The sequence below is a fragment of the Budorcas taxicolor genome, chromosome 13 (assembly GCF_023091745.1).
Source record: "Budorcas taxicolor isolate Tak-1 chromosome 13, Takin1.1, whole genome shotgun sequence".
Lineage (NCBI taxonomy): Eukaryota > Metazoa > Chordata > Mammalia > Artiodactyla > Bovidae > Budorcas > Budorcas taxicolor.
The window spans coordinates 47,979,587-48,007,530 of record NC_068922.1 but is presented as its reverse complement, the minus strand read 5'-3'; the positions used below and the strand labels follow the sequence as shown (position 1 = coordinate 48,007,530).

At 39.6% G+C, this 27,944-nt stretch overlaps 1 protein-coding gene across 1 annotated transcript in view; it reads right to left on the bottom strand.

Moving 5' to 3' along the window:
• Window positions 1-4,333: 4,333 nt before the first annotated feature.
• MCM8 (minichromosome maintenance 8 homologous recombination repair factor) overlaps window positions 4,334-27,944 on the bottom strand; it is a 54,815-nt gene continuing 31,204 nt past the window's right edge. Inside the window, exons 14-18 of the mRNA XM_052651060.1 lie at window positions 26,824-27,043; window positions 26,279-26,488; window positions 20,266-20,342; window positions 5,162-5,351; window positions 4,334-4,426 (exon numbers count right to left, since the gene is read on the bottom strand). Coding sequence (XP_052507020.1) covers window positions 4,334-4,426; window positions 5,162-5,351; window positions 20,266-20,342; window positions 26,279-26,488; window positions 26,824-27,043 — 790 coding nt within the window. The remainder of the gene's footprint in view (window positions 4,427-5,161; window positions 5,352-20,265; window positions 20,343-26,278; window positions 26,489-26,823; window positions 27,044-27,944) is intronic.

The following is a 27,944-nucleotide window of genomic DNA, read 5'->3' as shown; positions in this document are numbered from 1 at the left end:
CAGAAGTGGCATCCATGAGACATGGAGCAACAGCACATTCCTCTCGTGCCTTGTGTGGCAGTGGGGTGGTAGCAGCTTCCTCTTCAGAACAATTTTAGAAATTGCTCTTTGAAGCTTATCCTTCAGCCTTTCAACAGTTCTGACAGCTAACCAAAATTCTTTCAAAACCCTCCTTTTTCTGCTTAAGCAAGTGTCAGTTTCTTTTTCTATTCGATAGTGTGCAAACCTGTAGTAGTGTAGTAGTAGTGCCAAATCTGACCCACTACCTGTTACTGTTTAATGGATGAAAAAAAGTAGAGTATTTAGCATTCTAGACACATGAAAGTTTTATGAAATTCAAATTTCAGTGTCTATTAGTAAAGTTTTTTTTGCACACAGCTACACTCGAGTGTTACAATGGCAGAGTTGAATAGTTGTGACAGGGTTTATATGGCCCAGAAAGCCTAAAATTTTTCCTATCTGGTCTTTTACAGAAAAAAAATTGACTCCAGATTTCCAACTAAGAAACTTGACCAAAATATCTGGGTATAAAATTCTTGTCAAAGAGATTTCTAGGTATTACTCTGTATACTTCAGTGATGAGTGTTGCTTTGGAGAAATTTGAGGACAGCCAGATTTGTTTTCTCCTTCAAAGTGGCTTATCCAAACGACTTCTCATTTAACCTCTCCTTTTACTTCTTATACTTCAGCTAGGTCCAGAGAAGCTGCTGCTGTCATCGGTACACTCTATTCACACTATTGCAATGGTAGTTTTACTTTTTGCCCCAATAGGAGTGCAAAGTATACTTTGAGAGATACTTTATTGCTTCCTTCAGAAATCTTCAGTCATAGGCATTCTCTCTGCCTCCCTCATGCAAGGCTGCCTGGAAACTTTTGGTGGATCTTCCTAGTGTTGGGGTTTGGGGGTCTCAGTTGTTTCCTAGTTCACAGAAGATGGACTATATACTTTTGTTCTTCAGTTTCCTCATTGCTTTTGAGCAACTTCCCAGGGAGAAATGAAGGAGAATGCCTCCTTCTTGTTACTAGAAAAACATTTTATTCTCTTGTTCTTTTTCTATATTCTTTTTAAAAATATTTTTGGCTGTGCTGGGTCTTCATTGTTGCGTGGGTTGCTGCAAGCAGAGGCTACTTTCTAGTTGTGGTGTGTGGGCTTCTAATTGAGGTGGCTTCTCTTGTTGCAGAGCATGGGCTCTAGGGCCTACAGGCTTCAGTAGCTGTGGCACCCTGGCTCTACAGCAGTTTCAATAATTGTGACACTTGGACTTAGCTGTTCTGCAGCATGTGAGATCTTCCCAGATCAGGGATTGAACCCATTATAAATGGTATAATCACCCACTTTATATTCATTGGAAGGACTCAGGCTGAAGCTCAATCTCCAATACTCTGGCCACCTGATGCAAAGAACTGACTCACTGGAAAAGACCTTGATACTGGGAAAGATAGAAGGCAGGAGAAGGGGACAACAGAAGATGAGATGGTTGGATGGCATCACTGACTCAATGGACTTGAGTTTGAGCAAGCTCTGGGAGTCGGTGATGGACAAGGAAACCTGGTGTGATGCAGTCCACGGGGTTGCAGAGTCAGACACAACTGAGCGACTGAACTGAACTGAACTGAACCCACTTTATGTGTGTTCACCTCACAGGGGTATGTAGTCAAAATCTGTTTTACATGCTAGGGCCATAGTGGTGAATAAAGCAGTCTTTGTCCTTGTGAAGCTGGAGAAAAGATGATTAATTGAGCCAGAATATGGAACTGGAAGTAATGAAAAGTAATCAGGTTTCAGATGTTCTAAAGATAGTACTAAGAGGATTTGTTGATGGACTGATTAGGGGATAAGAGAAAATTAAGATAACGCCAACATTTTTGGCATGAGAAACCAGCAGGATAGCTACTAAACACTATAAAAAATTTCAGAACACCATAGCAAAAGGGAAGATACAAATAGCTTGTCAAGAGGAAATAAAGGTCACATGCCAAAAATAAAAATGGCTTTGGATTTCCAAACAGCAACACTGAAAAGTAAAAGCAATAGAGCAATATCTAAAATTCTGAGTGAAGATGATTTCCAAACTAAAATTCTATGCCCAAAATGTCAGTCCAGGAATAAGGGTAGAATATATCTCATAAACTCTTCCTCAGGAAGCTATTAGAAAATGGATTCCACCAAAATGAGGGAGTAAAATGAGAAAGAGGGGCCAGGAAATGGGAGAGAAAATGAGAAGTCCCAGACAGATGTGTAGTTCAGATTGGAAAGAGCCAGAGAATTCCAGGAGAGGTCTTCAGTTAAAATAGGTTTTTTGGTTTATCTGCATATTCTGGGAGGAGACTTAGACTTGTAGTGGAGCCTTGGGTTCAAATTAGTGGTCGGTACATAGAAAGCTAAGTAGTTGAAAAACAAATTATTAATTTTAAGGGGAAAAAAGTAGTATACAAGGAAGGAGATGAATAATATTCAATAGACACAGTGACATTAAGACTATGTTCAGTTGTGTCCAACTCTTTACAACCCCATGGACTGCAGCATGCCAGGCTTCCCTGTCCATCACCAGCTCCTGGAGCTTGCTCAAACTCGTCCATCGATTTGGTGATGCCATCTAACCATCTCATCCTCTGTTGTCCCTGTCTTCTCCTGCTTTCAATCTTTCCCAACATCAAGGTCTTTTCCAATGAATCAGTTCTTCGCATCAGGTGGCCAAAATATTGGAGTTTCAGCTTCAGCATCAGACCTTCCAATGAATATTCAGGACTGATTTCCTTTCAGATGGACTGGTTGGATCTCCTTGGAGTCCAAGGGACTCTCAAGAGTCTCCTCCAACACCACAGTTCAAAAGCATCAATTCTTCAGCACTCAGCTTTCTTTATAGTCCAACTCTCACATCCATACATGACTACTGGAAAAACCACAGCCTTCCCTAGATGGACCTTTGTTGGCAAAGTAATGTCAATGCTTTTTAATATGCTGTCTAGGTTGGTCACAGCTTTTCTTTCAAGGAGCAAGCGTCTTTTAATTTCATGGCTGCAGTCACCATCTGTAGTGATCTTGGAGCCCAAGAAAATATAAGTCTGTCACTGTTTCCATTGTTTCCCCATCTATTTGCCATGAAGTGACAGGACCAGATGCCATGATCTTAGTTTTTTGAATGTTGAGTTTCAAGCCAGCCTTTTCACTAGATTTAACTAAAAATTATGATATATAACTAAACTGGAAAGAAATGGGAAGTGTATATGTATGTAAATACATAGAAGGGTTTAAAAACTATATTCTGAGGTAGGTAAAACGTCAGTTTAATTTTTGAAACTGAAAACTCAAGAATGAGCATTACTATAGATAGATAACAAGAATTTACTGTATAGCATAGGGAACTATATTCAGTATGTTATAATACACTATAATGGAAAATAGAAAAAAGAATATAATATACACATGTATATGCATAACCAAATCACTTTGCTGTACACCTGGAACTAACACAGTATCAAGTATACTTTAAGGAAAAAAAAGAAAAGAATTAGCATTAGTAGCATGTCCTTTAGAAAAATGGAGGTAAATGGGAGAACAGTTGCAACTGAACAGAAAACTGGGGCATGTGGATGAGTGGAACAGAGGCTGCTACAGTCTTGCACAGCTGTTTAAATGTTTTTCATTAGCTACGATGTTAAGCTTAATATGTCAGTATATGGATGGACACTAGACTTTAGGTGAGGAGGAAATAGTATATACAGAAGTCTAATTACACATGAAGCTTATATCATGTTATAAATCAAAGTCGGTAAATAAAGCTAAGGGAATTCCCTGGCCGTCCAAATAGTTAGGACTCCATGCTTCCACTGCTAAGGGTCCAGGTTCAATCCCTGGTCAGTGAACTAAGATCCTATAAGCTGCACAGCGCAGCTAATAAAATAGAATAAAGAAAAAAATTAAATTAAAAAAAGTCAATATACAATATTTCCAAGATTTTGGGGAATTGAAAGTTGGCATCAATTTATTTCTATGAGATGCTCAATTTTGTGTGTCAGAACTATTTAAATATTTAAATGTAACCTTGTGACTGTTTACGCAGATGAACATTTGATATGCACAACCATAAAATATTTATAAGGATAAAAGAAAGGTCAAAAACAAAACTATAACTTCTAATTACATCATTTGGATAAAATGTAAAATATTTTTAGTCTTCTGGAGAAGTAAAAAATTAACACATGATTTTATCACTTCTTAAATTGGTTCAACTCTCTTTTCCTGTTACATGTGGGATGTCATTTTCAGAGAACAGTTTTTTTTTGCATATTCTTCACAACAAACCCAGGACAGCCTGGCTTGGTAGTCCTATTACATAGTTTGAAGTTGGTAAACCTTTGGGCCTTTTTTCAAGAGATAACCTTGGTCATTTAGTGATCCAATAAAATTTTCAAAATCAGCAACCTAGTAGAAAATAATAAAAGAGCCTGTTAAATATATGCAAAAAATGTGATTTTTAAAATTAATCTCTCAAACAATAATATACAATTGTCAAGTTTTTTGGGCAAATAAAATCATTTGCACTTCTTACAGAGAAAGCTGCTTACATACAAAACTTGGATTCTATAACACCTAGCTAATCAAAAATAACTCCAGTATGCATAGAATCTTTTATATTTGTTTTAGCTTAGCTTCAAAATAAAAATTAGACTAACTTTTAAAATTGAATGAGCAATTTTCCATACAAACTGTTTTACATGTTTAAAGTGCTATTATGAATCCTGGAAAGAAAAAAAACCTATAAAGTGCTATTATACCCATTTTCACTAAGACTTAAGTAGTTAGATCAAGTGGAATCATGTCCATGTAACAAATGAGACAACTGAGGTTCAATGATGTGTAACATGACTTGCCCACACAGACTGTCAGAATAACATGGAAACTTGCTATGTTTCTCCTATCAAGATGTTGAAAGCTCTTTTGAAAAGAAGTTTGAATTTTAGATAAAAATTGTTTTTTTAAAGCTCTGAGCAACTAATTTTATATTTTAAATAAAACAAGCGTGTGTTTTAAATACTCCAAAACAGCCTATTCCATGACTTTAGTCTAAATCTTTTGACGTTTAAAAGTTCTTCTATACTAATAAAGCCCTCCTGAAATTATTATAAAAAGATTTACTAATTATTTCTTTTATCATACCTGAATGTTTAACTCTTTGGCAATCTGTTGAAGTTGATGAAACTGAAATAAATTATTGTAAGTTCTTTCGGCAATACTGTTGAGAGCAGAAATAAATCTTTTTGCTGCTGACCTGTTGCTCATTCCAGAACCATGCTGGGATCGTTCAAAATCTAGGTTCCCAAATTCATCAGAGTAAGTTCCTAACATGCTTATGGAAGGAAAGAAAAACAGTTACCCAGTGTGTTTCAGCTATAGAAATTTTTGTCCAAGTTATAAAAAGAAAAATGTGGAAATAGCCCTGAGGCTCAGGTAACAAAGATTTAAACATGTATTTACTGAGTGGTGATTGTGAATTAACTATGTATGGACTGGTCGGGGATAACAATATTTTGGACATAGCTAGCACTTTTTAAGAAACTCCCTATATTTAGAAAGAGAAATACAAATGAATTTTTGCATAAAAATACAAAGTTGACAGGCTACAATATAAATACTTGGAACATTCTCTTTGATTCATGAAAAAAAAAACAAAACTAAACATGCTAAATTTAGGCTTTCCTTGGTAAAGATGTCTTCTCAGCTCCTAGAGCAGCATCTGGCAAATAAAATGTGTTGGAAAATACTCTGGGGATGAAGTAGAAAGGTTCTGCTGAGTTGCAGTAATGATGGTTAGATATTAAAGGATACACCTATTTCTCCAGCTCTTGCTGCTTTCTTCTTATTTTCACAATATCATCAGGGAAAGAAATACATAATTCACAGTGAATTTTAGCCAGAAGTCTGAAAGTACCAGTTAGAGCTTAGTCATCCTCTCTAGTCCAGCCCTGTTGCTGATTGCCTGCCCTTAATTCTCGGCTTATATATAATCTCACAGCCAGGCTCAGAGGCAAAGATGGTATTTAATGAGTTACTTAATCAAATATAAATTGGTCACTAGACAGTAGGCTTCCCATGGTAGAACTAAACAGATGCAATTCCTGCCCTTAAGGAGCTTATAGTTATGAATTTAAAGGGTTATTAAAAACACAGCTTCATTTTGTTCCCTGAATAGATAAGAGCCCACATGAAAGAGAATAAGCTGTACATACAGGAATGAGTCATCCAAATAAGACTGTAGTAACTAATAAAACAATTAGATGAATATGTGTATTCCCTAGAAATACAGCATAATTTTTTTTTATAATTAACTACTTTCCTATATTATTTGTTGTTTAATCACTAAGTTGTGTCACACTCTTTTGCAAGCGCATGGACTGCAGCCCGCCAGGGGAGCCTCGTGTACAGGCTCCTCTGTACATGAGATTTCCCAGGAAAGAATACTGGAGTTGGCATTTCCTTCTCCAAGAGATCTTCCTTTCATTGGCAGGTGGATTCTTTACCACTGAGCCACCAGGGAAGACCATACCATATAATTTACCATATTCTTATTTCTTATAGAACAGTCGTCACAAATGCTTTAGGCGACTATGTCAATTATAATAGCTAGTATACCTTAATTATATATATTTACCAAGCACTGGTTTGCTCTCCTTGCATCAAACCAGTCAATCCTAAAGGAAATCAACCCTGAATATTCATTGGAAGGACTGATGCTGAAGCTAAAGCTCCAATACTTCGACCACCTGATGAGAAGAGCCAACTCATTGGAAAAGACCCTGATACTGGGAAAGACTGAAGGCAGGAGGAGAAAGCGACAACAGAGAGCAAGATGGTTGGATGGTATCACTGACTCAGTGGACATTGAGTTTGAACAAGCTCCGGGAGAAGGTGAAGGAGAGGGAACCCTGGTGTGCTGCAGTCCATAGGGTCACACAGTTGGACATGACTGAGCAAATGACCTGAACTGAACCATGTGTCCGATTTAGCCCTTCCAGCAATCCTATTCAGTTCAGTCACTCAGTCATGTCCGACTCTTTGGGACCCCATGAATCGCAGCATGCCAGGCCTCCCCGTCCATCACCAACTCCCAGAGTTCACTCAAACTCACCTCCATTGAGTCGGTGACGCCATCCAGCCATCTCATCCTCGGTCGTCCCTTTCTCCTCCTGCCCCCAATCCCTCCCAGCATCAGAGTCTTTTCCAATGAGTCAACTCTTCCCATGAGGTAGCCAAAGTATTGGAGTTTCAGCTTTATCATCAGTCCTTCCAAAGAATACCCAGGACTGATCTCCTTTAGAATAGACTGGTTGGATCTTGCAGTCCAAGGGACTCTCAAGAGTCTTCTCCAACACCACATTTCAAAAGCATCAATTCTTCAGCACTTAGCTTTCTTCACAGTCCAACTGTCACATCCATACATGACCACTGGAAAAACCATAGCCTTGACTAGACGGACCTTTGTTGGCAAAGTAATGTCTCTGCTTTTCAACATGCTATCTAGGTTGGTCACAACTTTCCTTCCAAGGAGTAAGTGTCTATTAAGTTCATGGCTGCGGTCACCATCTGCAGTGATTCAATTGGAGTCCAAAAAACTACAGTCTGACACTGATTCCACTGTTTCCCCATGTATTTTCCCACGAAGTGATGGGACCAGATGCCATGATCTTCGTTTTCTGAATGTTGAGCTTTAAGCCAACTTTTTCACTCTCCACTTTCACTTTCATCAAGAGGCTTTTGAGTTCCTCTTCACTTTCTGCCATAAGGGTGGTGTCATCTGCATATCTGAGGTTATTGATATTTCTCCTGGCAATCTTGATTCCAGCTTGTGCTTCTTCTAGTCCAGGGTTTCTCATGATGTACTCTGCATAGAAGTTAAATAAGCAGGGTGACAATATACAGTCTTGACGTACTCCTTTTCCTATTTGGAACCAGTCTGTTGTTCCATGTCCAGTTCTAACTGTTGCTTCCTGACCTGCATATAGGTTTCTCAAGAGGCAGGTCAGTTGGTCTGATATTCCCATCTCTTGAAGAATTTTCCACAGTTTATTGTGATCCACACAGTCAAAGGCTTTGGCATAGTCAATAAAGCAGAAGTAGATGTTTTTCTGGAACTCTCTTGCTTTTTCGATGATCCAGCGGATGTTGGCAATTTGATCTCTGGTTCCTCTGCCTTTTCTAAAACCAACTTGAACATCAGGGAGTTCACGGTTCACATATTGCTGAAGCCTGGCTTGGAGAATTTTGAGCATTAGTTTACTAGCATGTGAGATGAGTGCAATTGTGTGGTAGTTTGAACATTCTTTGGCATTGCCTTTCTTTGAGATTGGAATAAAAACTGACCTTTTCCAGTTACTTGAGGATTATTATTATTTCCGTTTTACAGATGAAGATACAACATCTTCTAAGGTTAAGTGACTTGCCAAAGGTTACAAAGCTAATTAAGTGTCATATCTGGGATCTGAGTCTGAGCTACACTGCTTCAGATTTGAAGAAAAGTATGTAAAATGTTTGAGTTACTTTCCTTACACAGAAATAGCTCACAATGATCTCTCAACCTCTGAAAGTGGCTCTATTCTCTTCTACTTCCTAGTATATTTACAGAGAAAGCTTATATGAACTGTTGCCCATAAACATGGGGTTTTTATAGCTATGTGCTCTATGATGTACTGTCACCAGTTTAGATTTTTATTATTTAGGCTTCTGCTTCCCAGTTAAAATGTAATTTTACAGGTTCAAAACCACGTTAAAGACAAATATTCAAAGCTAAAGAGATAGAAACCCTGAAATGAAGACTTAATGAATGAAAAGTGATTACTAAAATCAACCTAAAAATCAATGTAGTATATTTACTGAGAGCCTACTGTGTGCAAGGCATGAGTCTGGGCCCCGGGAGTACAGCAGTTAAATGTGACAGATAACTCTCTTCTCTCACAGAGTTTAGACTAAGGACAGAAAGCATGTTAATTATAACAAAACAGATAATTCACAATCTAGTTTCAGTTGTGTTTAATTGGGTCTTGATCTCTACCATGGAAATAATGCTAGGTAATTCCAATCATTTGGAATCAAAGAAGAAAGAAGAAAGTGAAGTCGCTCAGTTGTGTCTGACTCTGCGGCCCCATGTAGCCCACCAGGCTCCTCTGTCTGTGGAATTTTCCAGGCAAGAGTACTGGAGTGGATTGCAATTTCCTTCTCTACATGGGGCCAATGAGTGCAATTGTGCGGTAGTTTGAGCATTCTTTGGCATTGCCTTTCTTTGAGACTGGAATGAAAACTGACCTGTTCCACAAGACCCGTTAAACCCTAGTACTGAGGCATGTAAAAGAGAAAATTGATAGTTCAAGCACAGTGTGATGCTCAACAAGTAAGATACTAAGATATAGAGGGTAAAAGTTAGCAACTGGTTGAAAGGGTTTTTTGTTGTTTAGCCACTCAGTCCTGTGGCCACTGCTGAGTCTTCCAATTTTGCTGGCATATGGAGTGCAGCACTTTCACAACATCATCTTTCAGGATTTGAAATAGCTCAGCTGGAATTCGATCATCTCCACTAGCTTTGTTCGTAGTGATGCTTCCTAAGTCCCATTTGACTTCGCACTCCAGGATGTCTGGCTTTGGTTGAGTGATCACACCATTGTGTCTTTCTGGGCCATTAAGATTTTTTTTTGTATAGTTTTCTGTGTATTCTTGCTGCCTCTTCTTAATATCTTCTGCTCTGGTAGGTCCATACCATTTCTGTCCTTTATTGTGCCCAGCTTTACATGAAATGTTCCCTTGGTATCTCTAATTTTCTTGAAGAGATCTCTAATCTTTCTCATTCTTTTGTTTTCCTCTTATTTCTTTGTACTGATTACTGAGGAAGGCTTGCTTATCTCTCCTTGGTATTCTTTGGAATTCTGCATTCAGATGGATATATCTTTCCTTTTCTCCTTTGCTTTTTTAATTTTTTTAAATTTATTTTTAATTTTAAAATCTTTAATTCTTACATGCGTTCCCAAACATGAACCCCCCTCCCACCTCCCTCCCCATAACATCTCTCTGGCTCATCCCCATGCACCAGCCCCAAGCATGCTGTATCCTGCGTCAGACATAGACTGGCGATTTGATTCTTACATGATAGTATACATGTTAGAATGCCATTCTCCCAAATCATCCCACCCTCTCCCTCTCCCTCTGAGTCCAAAAGTCCGTTATACACAGCTGTGTCTTTTTTGCTGTCTTGCATACAGGGTCGTCATTGCCATCTTTCTAAATTCCATATATATGTGTTAGTATACTGTATTGGTGTTTTTCTCTCTGGCTTACTTCACTCTGTATAATCGGCTCCAGTTTCATCCATCTCATCAGAACTGATTCAAATGAATTCTTTTTAACGGCTGAGTAATACTCCATTGTGTATATGTACCACAGCTTTCTTATCCATTCATCTGCTGATGGACATCTAGGTTGTTTCCATGTCCTGGCTATTATAAACAGTGCTGCGATGAACATTGGGGTACATGTGTCTCTTTCAATTCTGGTTTCCTCGGTGTGTATGCCCAGGAGTGGGATTGCTGGGTCATAAGGTAGTTCTATTTGCAATTTTTTAAGGAATCTCCACACTGTTCTCCATAGTGGCTGTACTAGTTTGCATTCCCACCAACAGTGTAGGAGGGTTCCCTTTTCTCCACACCCTCTCCAGCATTTATTGCTTGCAGATTTTTGGATCGCAGCCATTCTCCTTTGCCTTTCCTGTCTCTTCTTTTCTCAGCTATTTGTAAGCCTCCCTCAGACAACCATTTTGCCTTTTTGCAATTTTTCTTCTTGGGGATGGTTTTGATCACTGCCTCCTGTACAATGTTACGAACCTCTGTCCATAGATCTTCAGGAACTCTATCTGTCAAATCTAATCCCTGGAATCTATTTGTCACTTCCACTTATAATCATGAGGGATTTGATTTAGGTTATACCTGAGTGGTCTAGTGTTTTTCCCTATTTTCTTCAATTTAAGTCTGAATTTGGCAATAAGGAGTTCATGATCTGAGCCACAGTCAGCTCCAGGTCTTGTTTTTGCTGACTGTATAGAGCTTCTCCATCTTTGGCTGCAAAGAATATAATCAACTGGATTTCAGTATTGACCATCTGGTGATATCCACGTGTAGAGTGGTCTCTTGTGTTGTTGCAAAAGGGTGTTTGCTATGCCCAGTGCAGCACATTCTCTTGGCAAAACTCGTTAGTCTTTGCCTTGCTTCATTTCTGTACTCCAAGGCCAAACTTGCCTATTATCCACATATCTATTGACTTCCCACTTTTGCATTCTAACTCCCTATGATGAAAAGTACATCCTTTTTTTGGTGTTCATTCTAGAAGGTCTTCATAGAACTGTTCAACTTCTTTGGCATTAACTGTTGGGTGGTGCATAGACTTGGATTCCTGTGATGCTGAATGGTTTGCCCTGGAAAAGAACCGAGATCATTCTATTGTTTTTGAGACTGCACTCCCAAGTACTGCATTTCAGATTCTTTTTTTGACTGTGAGAGCTACTCCCGTTCTTCTAAGGGATTCTTGCCCATAGTAGTAGATATATTGGTCATCTAAATTCACCCATTCCCATCTTTTTAGTTCACCAATTCCTAAGATGTTGATACTCATTCTTGCCATCTCCTGTTTGACCGCTTTCAATTTACCTTGATCATGACCTAACATTCCAGGTTCTTATGCAATACTGTTCTTTACAGCCCTGGACTTTACTTTCACCACCAGACACATCCACAACTGGACGTTGTTTCCACTTTGGCTCAGCCTCTTCATTCCTTCTGGAGCTGTTTCTCCACTATTCTCCAGTAGCATATTGGATACCTAACCACTTGGGCTTCCCAGGTTGCACTACTGGCAAAACACCCACCCGCCAGTGCAGGAGACGAGGTGGGTTTGATCCATGGATCAGGAAAATCCCCTGCAGCAGGAAATGGCAACCCACTCCAGTATTCTTGCATGGAGAGTCCCATGGATAGAGGTGCCTGTTGGGCTACAGTACATAGGGCTGCAAAGAGTCTAACAGGATTGAAGAGACTTGCATGCATAGAATTACCTGGGGGATTCATCTTTCTGTATCATATCTTTTTGCCTTTTCATAATGTTCACGGGGTTCTCAAGGCAAGAATGCTGAAGTGGTTTGTCATTCCTTTCTCCGGTGGACCAAATTTCATCAGAAGTCTCCACCATGACCCATCCATCTTGGGTGTCCCTACATGGCATGGCTCATAGCTTCATTGACTTACACAAAGCTGTGATCCATGTAATCATTTTGGTAATTTTTCTGTGACTGTGGTGTTCATTCTGTCTGCTCTCTAATGAATAAGAGGCTTGTGCAAGCTTCCTGATAAGAGGGGCTGACTGTGGGGAAAACTGAGTCTTCTTCTGGTGGTCATGGCCATGCTCAGTAAATCTTTAATCAGTTTTCTGCTGATGGGTGGGACTGTGCTCCCTCCCTATAGTTTGGCCTGAAGGCAAACTATGGTAGGGGTAATGGCAGAACTCCTCCAACAGGATTTATGCCAGCATGTTGCACCACCCAGAACTGCTGCTGCCAGTGTCCCTGACCCTGCAGCAGGCCACTGTCAACCCACACCTCTGCCTGACACTCCCAAACACTCACAGGCAACTCTGGCTCAGTCTCTTGTGGGGTCTCTGCTCCTTTCTCTTGGAACCTGGTTTGCACAATATTTTGTTTGTGCTCTCCCAGACTCTGTTTCTCCAGTCCTGTGGAAGTTCTGTAATCAAATCCCGCTGACCTTCAAAGTCAGATTCCCTGGGGATTCTCAGTCCCTTTGCTGTATCCTCAGGTTGGGAAGTCTGTTGTGGAGCCTAGAACTTTCACAACAGTGCGAGTTCTTCAGTATAATTGTTCTCCAGTTTGTTGATCACCCACCCAGAGGTTGTATGGTGGGGCTAATGGCAACTACCTCCTCCAAGAGGACTTACGACACATGTCATGCCTCCCAGGACTACTGCTGCCAGTGCCCCTGTCCCCATGGCAGGCCACTGTTGACCCATGCCTCCACAGAGACCCTCAAACACTCAGAGGCAGGTCTGGCCCAGTCTTGTGTGGGGATCACTGCTCCTTTTGCCCTGGGTCATGGATGAAAAATTGGTAGTCATTATTGTTAGTAATTTTACTCATTATGAGACAGCTGCTCTTGTGCTAGCAATAAAAAATTAAGAGCTATCAATTCAAGAGTGTTTAAAGCTTCAAAAACGGTAAGCGTAACCTCACTGTTGCTGACAAATTCTGACATGTTGATTTAAGAAGAAAAGTTCTGCTTCTTGTACAGATTACCTAAAAGGGCAAGAAACAACTTGCAACTTAATGCTTAGACCTTTGGGCAATAGCATGGGTGCCCTTCTACCCATACAGCATGCTTCCAGAGGCACTAGAGGGAACAGGGTATCCTCTGGGGACAAGTTAGGGGGTGAAGAAACAGCTAGGTAAATCTCTCTCTGTAAAGACAGAAGAAAAGGATCTGAAGCTCAGAGCTACTGGACAATGTATACGGAGAGCTCTAAAGGTCAGAATCAAGAAATTCTTTGAAAGGGGCAATTTTGGAAACTTCTGATCTGTGACAGGAGATCTGCCAGTTTTTGAAAGCTTCAGTGTGTGCAATTAGTCACAGTAAAAGTTATCTGCACAATCTCATCATCATATCACCAAAGCTGGCAATATTGATAGTGTTTACTGAGTGTCCACTAAAGTGTCAGAATCACATCTGTCACTTTATTTAGCCTTCAGTTCAGTTCAGTTACTCAGTCCTGTCCGACTCTTGCGACCCCATGAATCGCAGCACACCAGGCCTCCCTATCCATCACCAACTCCTGGAGTTCACTCAGACTCACGTCCATTGAGTCAGTGATGCCATCCAGCCATCTCATCCTCTGTCGTCCCCTTCTCCTCCTGCCCCTAATCCCTCCCAGCATGAGAGTCTTTTCCAATGAGTCAACTCTTCCCATGAGGAGGCCAAAGTACTGGAGTTTCAGCTTCAGCATTATTCCTTCCAAAGAAATCCCAGGGCTGATCTCCTTCAGAATGGACTGGTTGGATCTCCTTGCAGTCCAAGGGACTCTCAAGAGTCTTCTCCAACACAACAGTTCAAAACCATAGCGTTGACTAGACGGACCTTGGTTGGCAAAGTAATGTCTCTGCTTTTCAACATGCTATCTAGGTTGGTCATAACTTTCCTTCCAAGGAGTAAGTGTCTATTAAGTTCATGGCTGCAGTCACCATCTGCAGTGAGTTTGGAGCCCCCAAAAATAAAGTCTGACACTGTTTCCACTGTTTCCCCATCTATTTCCCATGAAGTGATGGGACCAGATGCCATGATCTTTGTTTTCTGAATGTTGAGCTTTAAGCCAACTTTTTCACTCTCCACTTTCACTTTCATCAAGAGGCTTTTGAGTTCCTCTTCACTTTCTGCCATAAGGGTGGTGTCATCTGCATATCTGAGGTTATTGATATTTCTCCCAATATTTCTGATATTTCTGGCCATCTTGATGCCAGCTTGTGCTTCTTCCAGTCCAGAGTTTCTCGTGATGTACTCTGCATAGAAGTTAAATAAGCAGGGTGACAATATACAGCCTTGACATACTCCGTTTCCTATTTGGAACCAGTCTGTTGTTCCATGTCCAGTTCTAACTGTTGCTTCCTGACCTGCATATAGGTTTCTCAAGAGGCAGGTCAGTTGGTTTGGTATTCCTATCTCTTTCAGAATTTTCCACAGTTTCTTGTGATCCACACAGTCAAAGGCTTTGGCATAGTCAATAAAGCAGAAGTAGATGTTTTTCTGGAACTCTCTTGCTTTTTTGATGTTCCAGCAGATGTTGGCAATTTGATCTCTGGTTCCTCTGCCTTTTCTAAAACCAGCTTGAACATCAGGGAATTCACGGTTCAGGTATTGCTGAAGCCTGGCTTGGAGAATTTTGAGCATTACTTTACTAGCATGTGAGATGAGTGCAATTGTGCGGTAGTTTGAGCATTCTTTGGTATTGCCTTTCTTTGGAATTGGAATGAAAACTGACCTTTTCCAGTCCTGTGGCCACTGCTGAGTTTTCCACATTTGCTGGCATATTGAGTGCAGCACTTTCACACCATCATCTTTCAGGATTTGAAATAGCTCAACTGGAATTCCATCACCTCCACTAGCTTTGTTCATAGTGATGCTTTCTAAGGACCACAAGAACCCACATTCCAGGATGTTTGGCTCTAGGTGAGTGATCACAACATTGTGATTATCTTGGTCATGAAGATATTTTTTGTACAGTTCTTCCGTGTATTCTTGCCACCTCTTCTTAACATCTTCTGCTTCTGTTAGGTCCATACCATTTCTGTCCTTTATCGAGCCCTCCTTTGCATGAAATGTTCTTTGGTATCTCCTATTTTCTTGAAGAGATCTCTAGTCTTTCCCATTCTGTTGTTTTCCTCTGTTTCTTTGCATTGATCACTGAGGAAGGCTTTCTTATCTCTTCTTGCTATTGTTTGGAACTCTGCATTCAGATGCTAATATCTTTCCTTTTCTCCTTTGCTTTTTGCTTCTCTTCTTTTCACAGCTATTTGTAAGGCTTCCCCAGACAGCCATTTTGCTGCTTTGCATTTCTTTTCCATGGGGATGGTGTTGATCCTTGTCTCCTGTACAGTGTCCCGAGCATCAGTCCATAGTTCATCAGGCACTCTATCAGATCTAGACCCTTAAATCTATTTCTCACTTCCACTGTATAATCATAAGGGATTTGATTTAGGTCATACTTGAATGGTCTATTGGTTTTCCCTACTTTCTTCAATTTGAGTCTGAATTTGGCAATAAGGAGTTCAGGATGTGAGTCACAGTCAGCTCCTGGTCTTGTTTTTGTTGACTGTATAGAGCTTCTCCATCTTTGGCTGCAAAGAATATAATCAATCTGATTTTGGTGTTGACCATCTGGTGATGTCCATGTGTAGAGTCTTTTGTGTTGTTGGCAGACAGTGTTTGCTATGACCAGTGCATTTTCTTGGCAAAACTCTATTATAATAATCTTTGCCCTGCTTCATTCCGTATTGCAAGGCCAAATTTGCCTGTTACTCCAGGTGTTTCTTGACTTCCTACTTTTGCATTCCAGTCCCCTATAATGAAAAGGACATGTTTTTTGCTATCTGCGACCGGCACACACAGCGCGGGCAGCTGCAACCAGAGCACATAGTGCGGCTGACTGGAGCTACCCCACCTCCGAGGTCAGGGGCAGAGGACCCCATGGCCGAGGGGTGGCGGCCAAGAGGAGTTACCCCATGTCCGAGGTCAGGGGCAGCGGCCAACAGTGCCAGGCTGAGATGGCACAGGAACGGTCAAGAGGAGCTACCCCACATCCAAGGTCGGGGCTGCAGTTCAGAGTGCCAGGCTACCACAGCGCAAGAGCAGCCGAGAGGAGCTACCCCACGTCCGAGGCCAGGGGCGGCAGCTGGGAGGAGCCACCCCATGTCCAAGGAGCGGTGGCTGTGCGGCGCAGGAGGGCCTATTCCACGTTCAAGGTCAGGAGGGGCAGCGGTGAGGAGATACCCCTCATCCAAGGTAAGGAGCAGCGGCTGCGCTTTGCTGGAGCAGCCATGAAGAGATACCCCACATCCAAGATCTCAGAACACAATTCTTTGTGCTGAGTTCTACACAAAAAGAGACTGAAAAGCAGAGTGTAACTTGCCAATGCAGCTCCAGTTCAGTTGCTCAGTCATGTCTGACTCTTTGCAACCCCATGGACTGTGGCCCGCCAGGCTTCTCTGTCCATCCATGGCATCCTTCCCTGTCCATCCGTGTCCATGGCAGCTCCAGGACAGATTTTAAAGCCCACACTCCAGCAGCAGTGCTGTACCACTTTTACTCAGAGCTAAAGAGAAATAATTGGTCCTGACTCCAAGCAAGCCCAGAACAGTAGCTCTTAGGGAAAAAAAAATTACTTAACAAAATAATTTCATCTTTAAATTAGTATTTTTGCAGCCTCAGATTCCTAACAGATTTATATTTTAAGTACTGTGAGAGCATATTAAAAAGAACTAATTTCTAAATTATGATAAAGCCACACAATGAAACACTGCAGTTGTGAAAAATAAGCGGACACTCTTTAGGCATTGACATGGAATGATTTCAAGATCATTTTCTTAGTGAAAAAACTGAGGTACAGAATGTGTATGCTACCTTTTGTCTATAAAAGGGGGAAAAGAATATACAGATATGGAGTTGTAATGTATATTTTTTTATCTGAAATCACACAAAAATTGATTTGTTGTCACTAGGGAAGAGGAAGAACTAGGTAGCTAGTTAACAGTATATGAAGAAACTTTTGCCATTAAATACTGTTTGAACTTTGGAATTTTGAGGTATATGAATGTGTAAACCTATTAAAAAATTTTTAACTGAAATGGCTATCTAAAATAATCAGAATAAGATGTTTTCTCATATGCCACTTCTTAAAAGTTAACGTGCATAATAGGAAACCAAAAAGCACAAGAAGCACAAAAACAAGAAAACATGTGTCTTTGTCTGTGTCTTTGTTTGTTGTCCTTGACCACAAGCAGTTTACCATCTGATGTGTTCTTCTAGGTTAATTGATTTTTTAAAAAACCGCATGTCTAAGGTAGTCATATATTATCAATTAAAATACAAATTTTTTTCTTTTCTGTCTTCTAAGAAATATGATCTACCAAATGATATAAAATGCAAAAGTCACATACTAGCAATGTTTGTCAAATCCTAATGCATTTATTGATCCCTGAACCCAGAAATATCATTTCTTAGAATACACTTACCACACATGAAGTATCTCACAGAGATTACTCATTGTAGCACTGTTTGCAATAGCAAAAGAATGGAAAATGTTCATGTGTCTAGCAATGGGTGACTGATTAAATAAACTATGGTATATCACAGTATATCTAAACAATAGAATACTATGTAGCTGTAAAAAAAAACTTTCTATGTCCTAATAAGGAAAGATCCCTAGATATACTGTCAAATTAAAAAAAAAACTTATATCTTTCTTATGAAGATATAAGAAAATGGACTGGCAGTTGCTAGAGGCTGGGGGGTGGTGGTGGGGAGGAACAGGGGATGGTAAGGGGTGGGGTGGGTGAAATGGGTGAAGGAGGTCAAAAGGTACAAGTTTCCAGTTATAAATTTAAGTAATATAAGCATGGTGACTAGTTAGTAATACTGTATTGTATATTTGAAAGTTGCTAGAGAGGAGATCTTTAAAGTTCTCCTCACAAGAAAATAAATTTTAACTGTGTGGTTGGTGATGGACGTGCAGTGTGATAATCATTTTGATATATAAAGTACAGAACAACAGTGTAAGTCATATGCTATTTATAAGAAAGTAATGAAAGAAAGGCAATGCCAAAGAATGCTCAAACTACCGCACAATTGCACTCATCTCACATGCTAGTAAAGCAATGCTCAAAATTCTCCAAGCCAGGCTTCAGCAATACATGAACTGTAAACTTCCTGATGTTCAAGCTGGTTTTAGAAAAGGGAGAGGAACCAGAGATCAAATTGCCAACATCCGCTGGATCATCGAAAAAGCAAGAGAGTTCCAGAAAAACATCTACTTCTGCTTTATTGACTATGCCAAAGCCTTTGACTGTGTGGATCACAAGAAACTGGAAAATTCTGAAAGAGATGGGAATACCAGACCACCTAACCTGCCTCTTGAGAAATCTGTATGCAGGCCAGGAAGCAACAGTTAGAATTGGCCATGGAACAACAGACTGGTTCCAAATAGGAAACGGAGTATGTCAAGGCTGTATATTGTCACCCTGCTTATTTAACTTCTATGCAGAGTACATCATGAGAAACTCTGGACTGGAAGAAACACAAGCTGGAATCAAGATTGCCAGGGAAAATATCAATAACCTCAGATATGCAGATGACATCACCCTTATGGCAGAAAGTGAAGAGGAACTCAAAAGCCTCTTGGTGAAAGTAAAAGAGGAGAGTGAAAAAGTTGGCTTAAAGCTCAACATTCCGAAAACGAAGATCATGGCATCCGGTCCCATCACTCCATGGGAAATAGATGGGGAAACAGTGGAAACAGTGTCAGACTTTATTTTTTTGGGCTCCAAACTCACTGCAGATGGTGACTGCAGCCATGAATTTAACAGACGCTTACTCCTTGGAAGAAAAGTTACGACCAACCTAGATAGCATATTCAAAAGCAGAGACATTACTTTGCCGACTAAGGTCCGTCTAGTCAAGGCTATGGTTTTTCCTGTGGTCATGTATGGATGTGAGAGTTGGACTGTGAAGAAAGCTGAGCACCGAAGAATTAATGCTTTTGAACTGTGGTGTTGGAGAAGACTCTTGAGAGTCCCTTGGACTGCAAGGAGATCCAACCAGTCCATTCTGAAGGAGATCAGCCCTGGGATTTCTTTGGAAGGAATAATGCTGAAGCTGAAACTCCAGTACTTTGGCCACCTCATGCGAAGAGTTGACGCATTGGAAAAGACTCTCATGCTGGCAGGAGGAGAAGGGGACAACCGAGGATGAGATGGCTGGATGGCATCACGGACTCGATGGACGTGAGTCTGAGTGAACTCCAGGAGTTGGTGATGGACAGGGAGGCCTGGCATGCTGCGATTCATGGGGTTGCAAAGAGTCGGACACGACTGAGCAACTGAAATGAACTGAACTGAACTGAACTGAATGGGTGTCCTGGTAAAGAGGAAGGGCGGAGAGTAAACAGGATGAGGCAAGCCTTCTCAAAGTACTTCTTTTTTTTAATTGATTTTAGAACTATGTGAATGTATCAATAATCATTCAGGGACTTCCCTGGTAGTCCAGTGCTTAAGAATCCGCTATGCAATGCAGGGGACGCAGGTTCAATACCTGGTCTGGGAACTGAGATCCCACATGCCTCAGGGTAACCAAGCCTATAGAGAGTCTGCAGGCTGCAACAAAGATCCCACATGCTACAACTAAGACCCAAGGCAGCCAAATAAATATTTAAAAATGACCCAATTTTAAAATTACTCATTCAAAAAACAATTTTTTTAACACATAAAGATTATTTACATAGGAATATTTCAAGCCAGGAAAGTATAATTTGTTCCGAGGAAAATAAGTGATCAAATGCATTAACTAAAACTAATTTTGCTTGGCCTAATTAAATATATAAATTGAGACAGAATGATGACCATTTTATTTCATTTCATGAATGTTTTATTTCATTTAAAATAGCATTTAAAAATGTATTCTTACCTGTATTTCATAATTTCAACTATGTCCTCAGCATCTTCTTTAGTTGCTTCCTCTCTCAATTCCAACCTTGCTCGTGCCTTTAAAAGAAAACAACCATCTTCAGATAACAAAAGATAAATATATTTAACGTTGAGCAGCTCGAGTATATCTAAGCTTATTTCATTTATTAATTTTACACAAAAACTTCTGTAGAGAGAGACTACAATATAAAAAGTCAGAATTTTAAAATATTATCAACAGCTTGAATATGACAATTATCACTAATTTTTAAATCCATTTTTATCTACTAACACACCTTTCTGAATGTTCATTCCAGAAGATTTGATTATGCCTTTCAGGAAATCATGCCTAACTATTAATTTGTTAAAACAACAAAGATGAGTTAATCAGATTCTAGAAGCAAAAAGCTCAAACTGTAACCCAGCTAACTTTAACTGCCAGAGTTCTCTTAGCATTCCATACTTGTGAAGAGATATAATGCTGTTAGAAAAATAGGCACTTACAGACCCGTCATGTATCAAATCAAACACTGCTAAGATATTTGACACATTTCCATCTTACCATATGCTCATTTTTGAATACCTAAATTCTTATTTAACCTAAGGAATCTTCAAAGAGTTCCCTAAGTGTCATTAAAGAAAAAAACCAAACCAAACAAACAAACAAAAAAACACTACATGGTATGTAACTGGTCCTGCTTTTAAAAAATGGCTAAACATTGCTTGATATGTTAAATGTACCACAACCTTCTTTTCAGACCTTGCCTTGGGGCATGCAGGATCTTAGTTCCCCAACCAGGGATCAAACCAGTGCCCCCTGCATTGGGAGCAGGGAGCTTTAACCACTGGACTGCCAGGGAAGTCCCATGACAACCTTTTTTTTTTTATTTATATTTTATTGAAGGATAATTCAAAAAAGCAGAGACATTACTTTGCCAACAAAGGTCCATCTAATCAAGGCTATGGTTTTTCCAGTAGTCATGTATGGATGTAAGAGTTTGACTATAAAGAAAGCTGAGCACCAAAGAATTCATGCTTTTGAACTGTGGTATTGGAGAAGACTCTTGAGAGTCCCTTGGACTGCAAGGATATCCAACCAGTCCATCCTAAAGGAGATCAGTTGTGAATATTCATTGGAAGGACTGATGTTGAAGCTGAAACTCCAACACTTTGGCCACCTGATGCAAAGAGCTGAGTCATCTGAAAAGACCCTCATGCTGGGAAAGATTGAAGGCGGGAGGAGAAGGGGATGACAGAGGATGAGATGGTTGGATGGCATCACCGACTCAATGGGCATGAGTTTGAGTAAACTCCAAGAGTTGGTGATGGACAGGGAGGTCTGGTGTGCTGCAGTCCATGGGGTCACAAAGAGTCAAAGACACAACTGAGCGACGGAACTGAACTGAACTGAAGGATAACTGCTTTCTGGAATTTTGTTGCTTTCTGTCAAACCTCAAAATGAATCAGCCTTAGGTATACATATATCCCCTCCCTTTTGCAACTCCCTCCCATCTCCCTCCCCATCCTACCCCTCTAGGTTGATACAGAGCCCATGTTTGAGTTTCCTGAGCCATACAGCAAACTCCCATTGGCTACCTACTTTACATATGGTAAGTTTCCATGTTACTCTTTCCATTGATCTCAACCCCTCCTCCCTTCTCATGTCCATAAGTATATTTTCTATGTCTGTTTTTCCACTGCTGCCCTGTAAATAAACTCTTTAGTACCATTTATCTAGATTCCGTATATATGCGTTCTGTTCAGTCATTCAGTTGTGTCCAACTCTTTGCAACCCCATGGACCACAGCATGCCAGGCCACCCTGTCCATCACCAACTCCCAGAGTTCACCCAAACTCATGTCCATTGAGTCAGAGATGCCATCAAACATCTCATCTTCTGTCATCCCCTTCTCCTGCCTTCAATCTTTTCAATTGACTTTGGGGGTCTTTTCAATTGACTCAGCTCTTCGCATCAGGTGGCCAAAGTATTGGAGTTTCAGCTTCAACATCACTCCTTCCAATGAACACTCAGGATTGATCTCTTTTAGAATGGACTGGTTGGATATCCTTGCAGTCCAAGGGACTCTCAAGAGTCTTCTCCAACACCACAGTTCAAAAGCATCAATTCTTCAGCGCCTAGCTTTCTTTTTGTCCAGTTGGCAAAGTAACGTCTCTGCTTTTTAATATGCAGTCTCGGAATTTCCAAGGAGTAAACGTCTTTTAATTTCATGGTTGCAGTCACCATCTACAGTGATTTTGGAGCCCCCAAAATAAAGTCAGCCACTGTTTATCCATCTATTTGCCATGAAGTGATGGGACCAGATGCCATGACCTTAGTTTTCTGAATGCTGAGCTTTAAGACGTCTTTTTCACTTTCCTTGTTCACTTTCATCAAGAGGCTCTTTAGTTCTTCTTCACTTTCTGCCACAAGGGTGGTGTCATCTGCATATCTGAGGTTATTGATATTTCTCCCAGCAATCTTGAATCCAGCTTGTGCTTCATCCAGTCCAGCATTTCTCATGATGTACTCTGCATATAAGTTAAACAAGCAGGATGGCAATATACAGCCTTGAAACACTCCTTTTCCTATTTGGAACCAGTCTGTTCCATGCCCAATTCTAACTATTGCTTCCTGACCAGCATACAGATTTCACAAAGGCAGGTCAGGTGGTCTGGTATTCCCATCTCTTTCAGAATCTTCCAGTTTAAAATACAATATTTATCCTTCTCTTTCTGACTTACTTCACTCTGTATAATAGGTTCTAAGTTCATCCACCTCATTAGAACTGATTCAGATGTGTTCCTTTTTATGGGTGAGTAATATTCCATTGTGTATATGTACCCAAACTTCTTAATCCATTCATCTGTTGATGGACATCTAGGTTGCTTCCATGATCTAGCTATTGTAAACAGTGCTGCAATGAGTAATGGGATACATGTGTATTTTTCAATATTGGTTTCCTCAGAGTATACGAGAGAGGGCAATGGCACCCCACTCCAGTACTCTTGCCTGGAAAATCCCATGGACAGAGGAGCCTAGTAAGCTGCAGTCCATGGGGTCTCAAAGAGTTGGACATGACTGAGCGACTTCACTTTCACTTTTCACTTTCATGCATTGGAGAAGGAAATGGCAACCCACTCCAGTGTTGTTGCCTGGAGAATCCCAGGGATGAAGGAGCCTGGTGGGCTGCCATCTATGGGGTTGCACGGGGTCGGACATGACTGAAGCAACTTAGCAGCAGTAGCAGCAGCAGGGTATATGCCTAGGCGTGGGATTGCTGGGTCATATGGTGGTTTTATCCATAGTTCTTTAAGGAATCTCCATACCATCTTCCATAGTGGCTATATCAATTTATATTCCTAACAACAGTGCAAGAACGTTAATTTTTCTCCACACCTTCTCCAGCATTTATTGTTTTTAGACTTTTTTGATGATGGCCATTCTGACCAGTGTGAGGTGATATCACATTGTAGTTTTGATTTGCATTTTTCTAATAATGAGCGATGTTGGGCATCTTTTCATGTGTTTGTTAGCCATCTGTATGTCTTCTTTGGAGAAATGTCTGTTTAGGTCTTTTTCCCACTTTTTGATTGGGTTGTTCGTTTTTCTGGTATTGAGTTGTATGAGCTGCTTGTATATTTTGGAAATTAATCCTTTGTCAGTTGTTTCATTTGCCGTGATTTTTCTCCCATTCTGAGGCTTGTCTTTTCACCCTGTTTATAGTTTCCTTTGCTATGCAAAAGCTTTTAAGTTTAATTGGGTCCTACTTTGTTACCTTTGTTTTTATTTTCAGTACTCTCAGAGGTGGGTCATGGAGGTTCTTGCTTTATGTCATCAAGTGTTCTATGTTTTCCTCTAAGAGTTTTGTAGTTTCTGGCCTTACATTTAGGTCTTTAATCCATTTTGAGTTTATCTTTGTTTATGGTGTTAGGAAGTGTTTTCATTTCATTCTTTTACATGTAGCTGTCCAGTTTTCCCAGCATTATTTACTGAAGATGCTGTCTTTGCCTCCATTGTTAAAAATAAGGTACCCATAGGTGCATGGGTTTATTTCTGGGCTTTCTATCTTCTTCCGTTGGTCTATATTTCTGTTTTTGTGCCAGTACAATCCTGTCTTGATGACTGTAGGTTTGTAGTATAATCTGAAGTCAGGAAGGTTGATTCCTCTTGTTCCATTCTTCTTTCTCAAGACTGCCCTGGCTATTTGGGGTCTTTTGTGTTTCCATATGAATTGGGAAATTTTTTGTTCAAGTTCTGTGAAAAATGCCATTGGTAATTTGATAGGGATGGCACTGCATCTATAGATTGTGTTTGGCAGTACAGTCATTTTCACAATATTGGTTCTTCCTACCCAGGAACATGGAATACCTCTACATCTGTCTATGTCATCTTTGATTTCTTTCATTAGTGTCTTATAACTTTCTGTGTACAGTTGTCTCCTTAGTAAGTTTATCCCTAGATATTTAATTCTTTTTGTTGCAATGGTGAATGGGATTGATTCCTTAATTGCTCTGATTTTTCATTGCTGGTATATAGAAATGCAAGTGATTTCTGTGTACTGATTTAGTATCCTGCAACTTTGCTAAATTCACTGATTAGCTCTAGTAATTTTCTGATACTATTTTTAGGGTTTTCTAAGTACAGTGTCATGTCATCTGCAAACAGTGAGAGCTTTACTTCTGTTCTGATCTGGATTCCTTTTATTTCTTTTTCTTCTCTGATTGCTGTAGCTAGGACTTCCAGAACTATGTTGAATAACAGTGGTGAAAGTGGACACCCTTTTCTTGTTCTTGATCTTAGGGCTAATGCTTTCAGTTTTTCACCATTGAGAATAATGTTTGCTGTAGGCTTATCATATATGGCCATTACTGTGTTGAGGTAGGTTCCTTCTATGCCCATTTTTTGAAGAGTTTTAATCATAAATGGATGCTGAATTTTGTCAAAGGCTTTTTCTGCATCTATTGAGATGATCATATGGTTTATTGCATTTATTGATTTGCATAGATTGAAGAATCCTTGCATCCCTGCAATAAACCCAACTTGATCGTAGTGTATAAGTTTTGATGTGTTGCTGAATTCTGTTTGCTAAAATTTTGTTAAGGATTTTTACATCTGTTTTCATTAGTGATAGTGGCCTGTATATTTCTTTTTTGGTGTTGTCTTTGTCTGGTTTTGGTATCAGAATGATGGCGGCCTTATGGAATGAGTTTGGAAGTGTTCCTTCCTCTGCAATTTTTTTGAAAGAATTTTAGAAGAATAGGCATTAGCTCTTCTCTAAGTATTTGATAGAATTCTCCTGTGAAGCCATCTCATCCTTGGCTTTTGTTTTTTGGGAGATATTTGATCACAGCTTCAATTTTCAGTGCTTGTAACTGGGTTATTCATAATTTCTATTTCTTCCTTGTTCAGTCTTGGAAGACTGAACTTTTCTAAGAATCTGTCCATTTCTTCCAGGTTATCCATTTTATTGCCATGTAGTTGTTCATAATAGTCTCTTATAATCCTTTGTATTTCTGCATTGTCTGTTCTAACCTCTCCTTTTTCATTTCTAATTTTGTTGATTTGATTCTTTATTTTTTCTTGATGCGGCTCACTAAAGGCTTGTCAATTTTGTATATCTTCACAAAGAACTAGCTTTTAGTTTTATTAATCTTTACTATTGTTTCTTTCATTTCTTTTTCATTTATTTCTGCTCTGATCTTTATGATTTCTTCTACTAATTTTGAGGGCTTTTTTGTTCTTCTTTTTCCAATTGTTTTAGGTGTGAAGTTAGGTTGTCTATTTTTCTTGTTTCTTGGGGGAGGATTGTATTGCTATAAACTTCCCTCTTAGAATTGCCTTTGCTGCATCTCATAGGTTTTGAGTTCCATGACCTTTAAAATTTTTATCTACCCACTTCTAATGTTACCCAGTAGGAAGAAAAGCAAATAATTACACAGAAAATTTAAGAGAAATCTTTTAACCCTCTACCCCCTTTTTAAGCCAAAAGAGCAAGAACTTAAAATAAATGAACCTCTGTTAGACGAATCAAAGATTCCAGCTGCCTAGTAGTGATTGGTGAGCTACTTAACCGCTGGCTCTGTTTCCGGAGCTCAAGGTAAAAATCCTGGAGAATTTGAGCAGCTTCTGTGGATAGCCTTGGATAGACATACTGCCGAGAGTAGCCAATGTACTTTCTCAATAACTGGTGGGGAATTGGATCTATTGTTTCTCCAGGAACCACCTAAAACATGATTTTTTAAAAAGGCCCAAGATTACAAGGATATGTAGCAAATAAAATCTTTCTGCTAAAATAACTTGTTTATATAAATATAATATTCTAAAACATTCTAATACTTAGATAAATATTATATTCTCCAAATAAACCAAACTCTGCAGTTCTAGCTCTTGGTCTAGCTGACTTAGATTATCTCAACTGAACGTTATACAAACTCTAGTATTATAATATAAAAGGTGTTTGCTAAGAAAGTTTACATACTGCTGCTTTACATCAAGCAACACACTGAACTCTGACTTTCAAACAAAACTGAACCAAATTATTAAAGAGAAGAAACTTACCTTTAGTCTTTCTGATAGTGGCTTATCAGAAACCACTTCAAGTATAGAAGTATTTGAATCCTGACTATTCATACGAGCTACTGTGGCACTGCTAACAGCTCTCTGTTTTCCAGCCCTTATTGCAATCACATGTTCAGAGAGTAAATGATCATGATCTTCATTTGGAGTGTCTAACAGGATAAAGACCAGGTCAAATCTGGATAGTAGGGCACTCCCCATTCTAAAGGTATGAAAGAAAGAAGCAACAGTGATTGGAATTAAACAGAAAACCTAGAAAGCTGTTTATTCACTTCTTTACTAATCAAGTTCCATGTAGAACTTAAAAAATGAAGCTTTAGGTTAAGGAAACAAGCAATAGCTTCTGGATTCAATGTGCCCACCAATTCCAGAGACATACCAGGTCACATGTACACAGGCTTATATGCACCCATATGTTGAGGATGCCTTTTCTCACACCATCAAAACCACTAAATTCTTCTCTATGTTCTATATGACTTCTGATGATTTAGGATCATTGAAATTACAAGCTAGAATGCTTTGTGATACACTGAAGATTATCTGGTTGAGAAATTCTTAATCTTTTACATTTTTGTCTCACCAAAACACTGAGTCTCTCAAAGCACCCATGCCCATTTAGAAGCAAAAATATCACTTTTTATTAAATATGCCTATTAGTCATTATAGTAAAAGTGCTGTGTTCTACTTAATCATTTTTGAATCTACCAATCACATAACTCCTTTATTTGAGACCAACAACTCAACATTCTAGTGGTAGACTAGACTCTGACTACCATTCTAAAACCAGAATCTAAGTCTCCTGGATCCTTGTTCAATAGGATCTTTCTGATCTTTCCAATCTAGGACTTTGTCATTTTACTAAGAAACACTAGTAAGATGGCTTTTTTTGGTGCTGGTAGTACAGAAATACCCAGAATCTCAAAGTAAAATTGTGTATTTTACTATGTACCATTTCTACAATTCCCAGGCAGTCCAGTGGTTAAGACTCCACCCTGCCAATGCAGGGGTGAGGGTTCGATCTCTGGTCAGGGATCTAGTAAGATCCAACATGTAGCCAAAAGATTTTTTAAAAAAGAAAAAAAAGTAGCTATTAATAAATATTA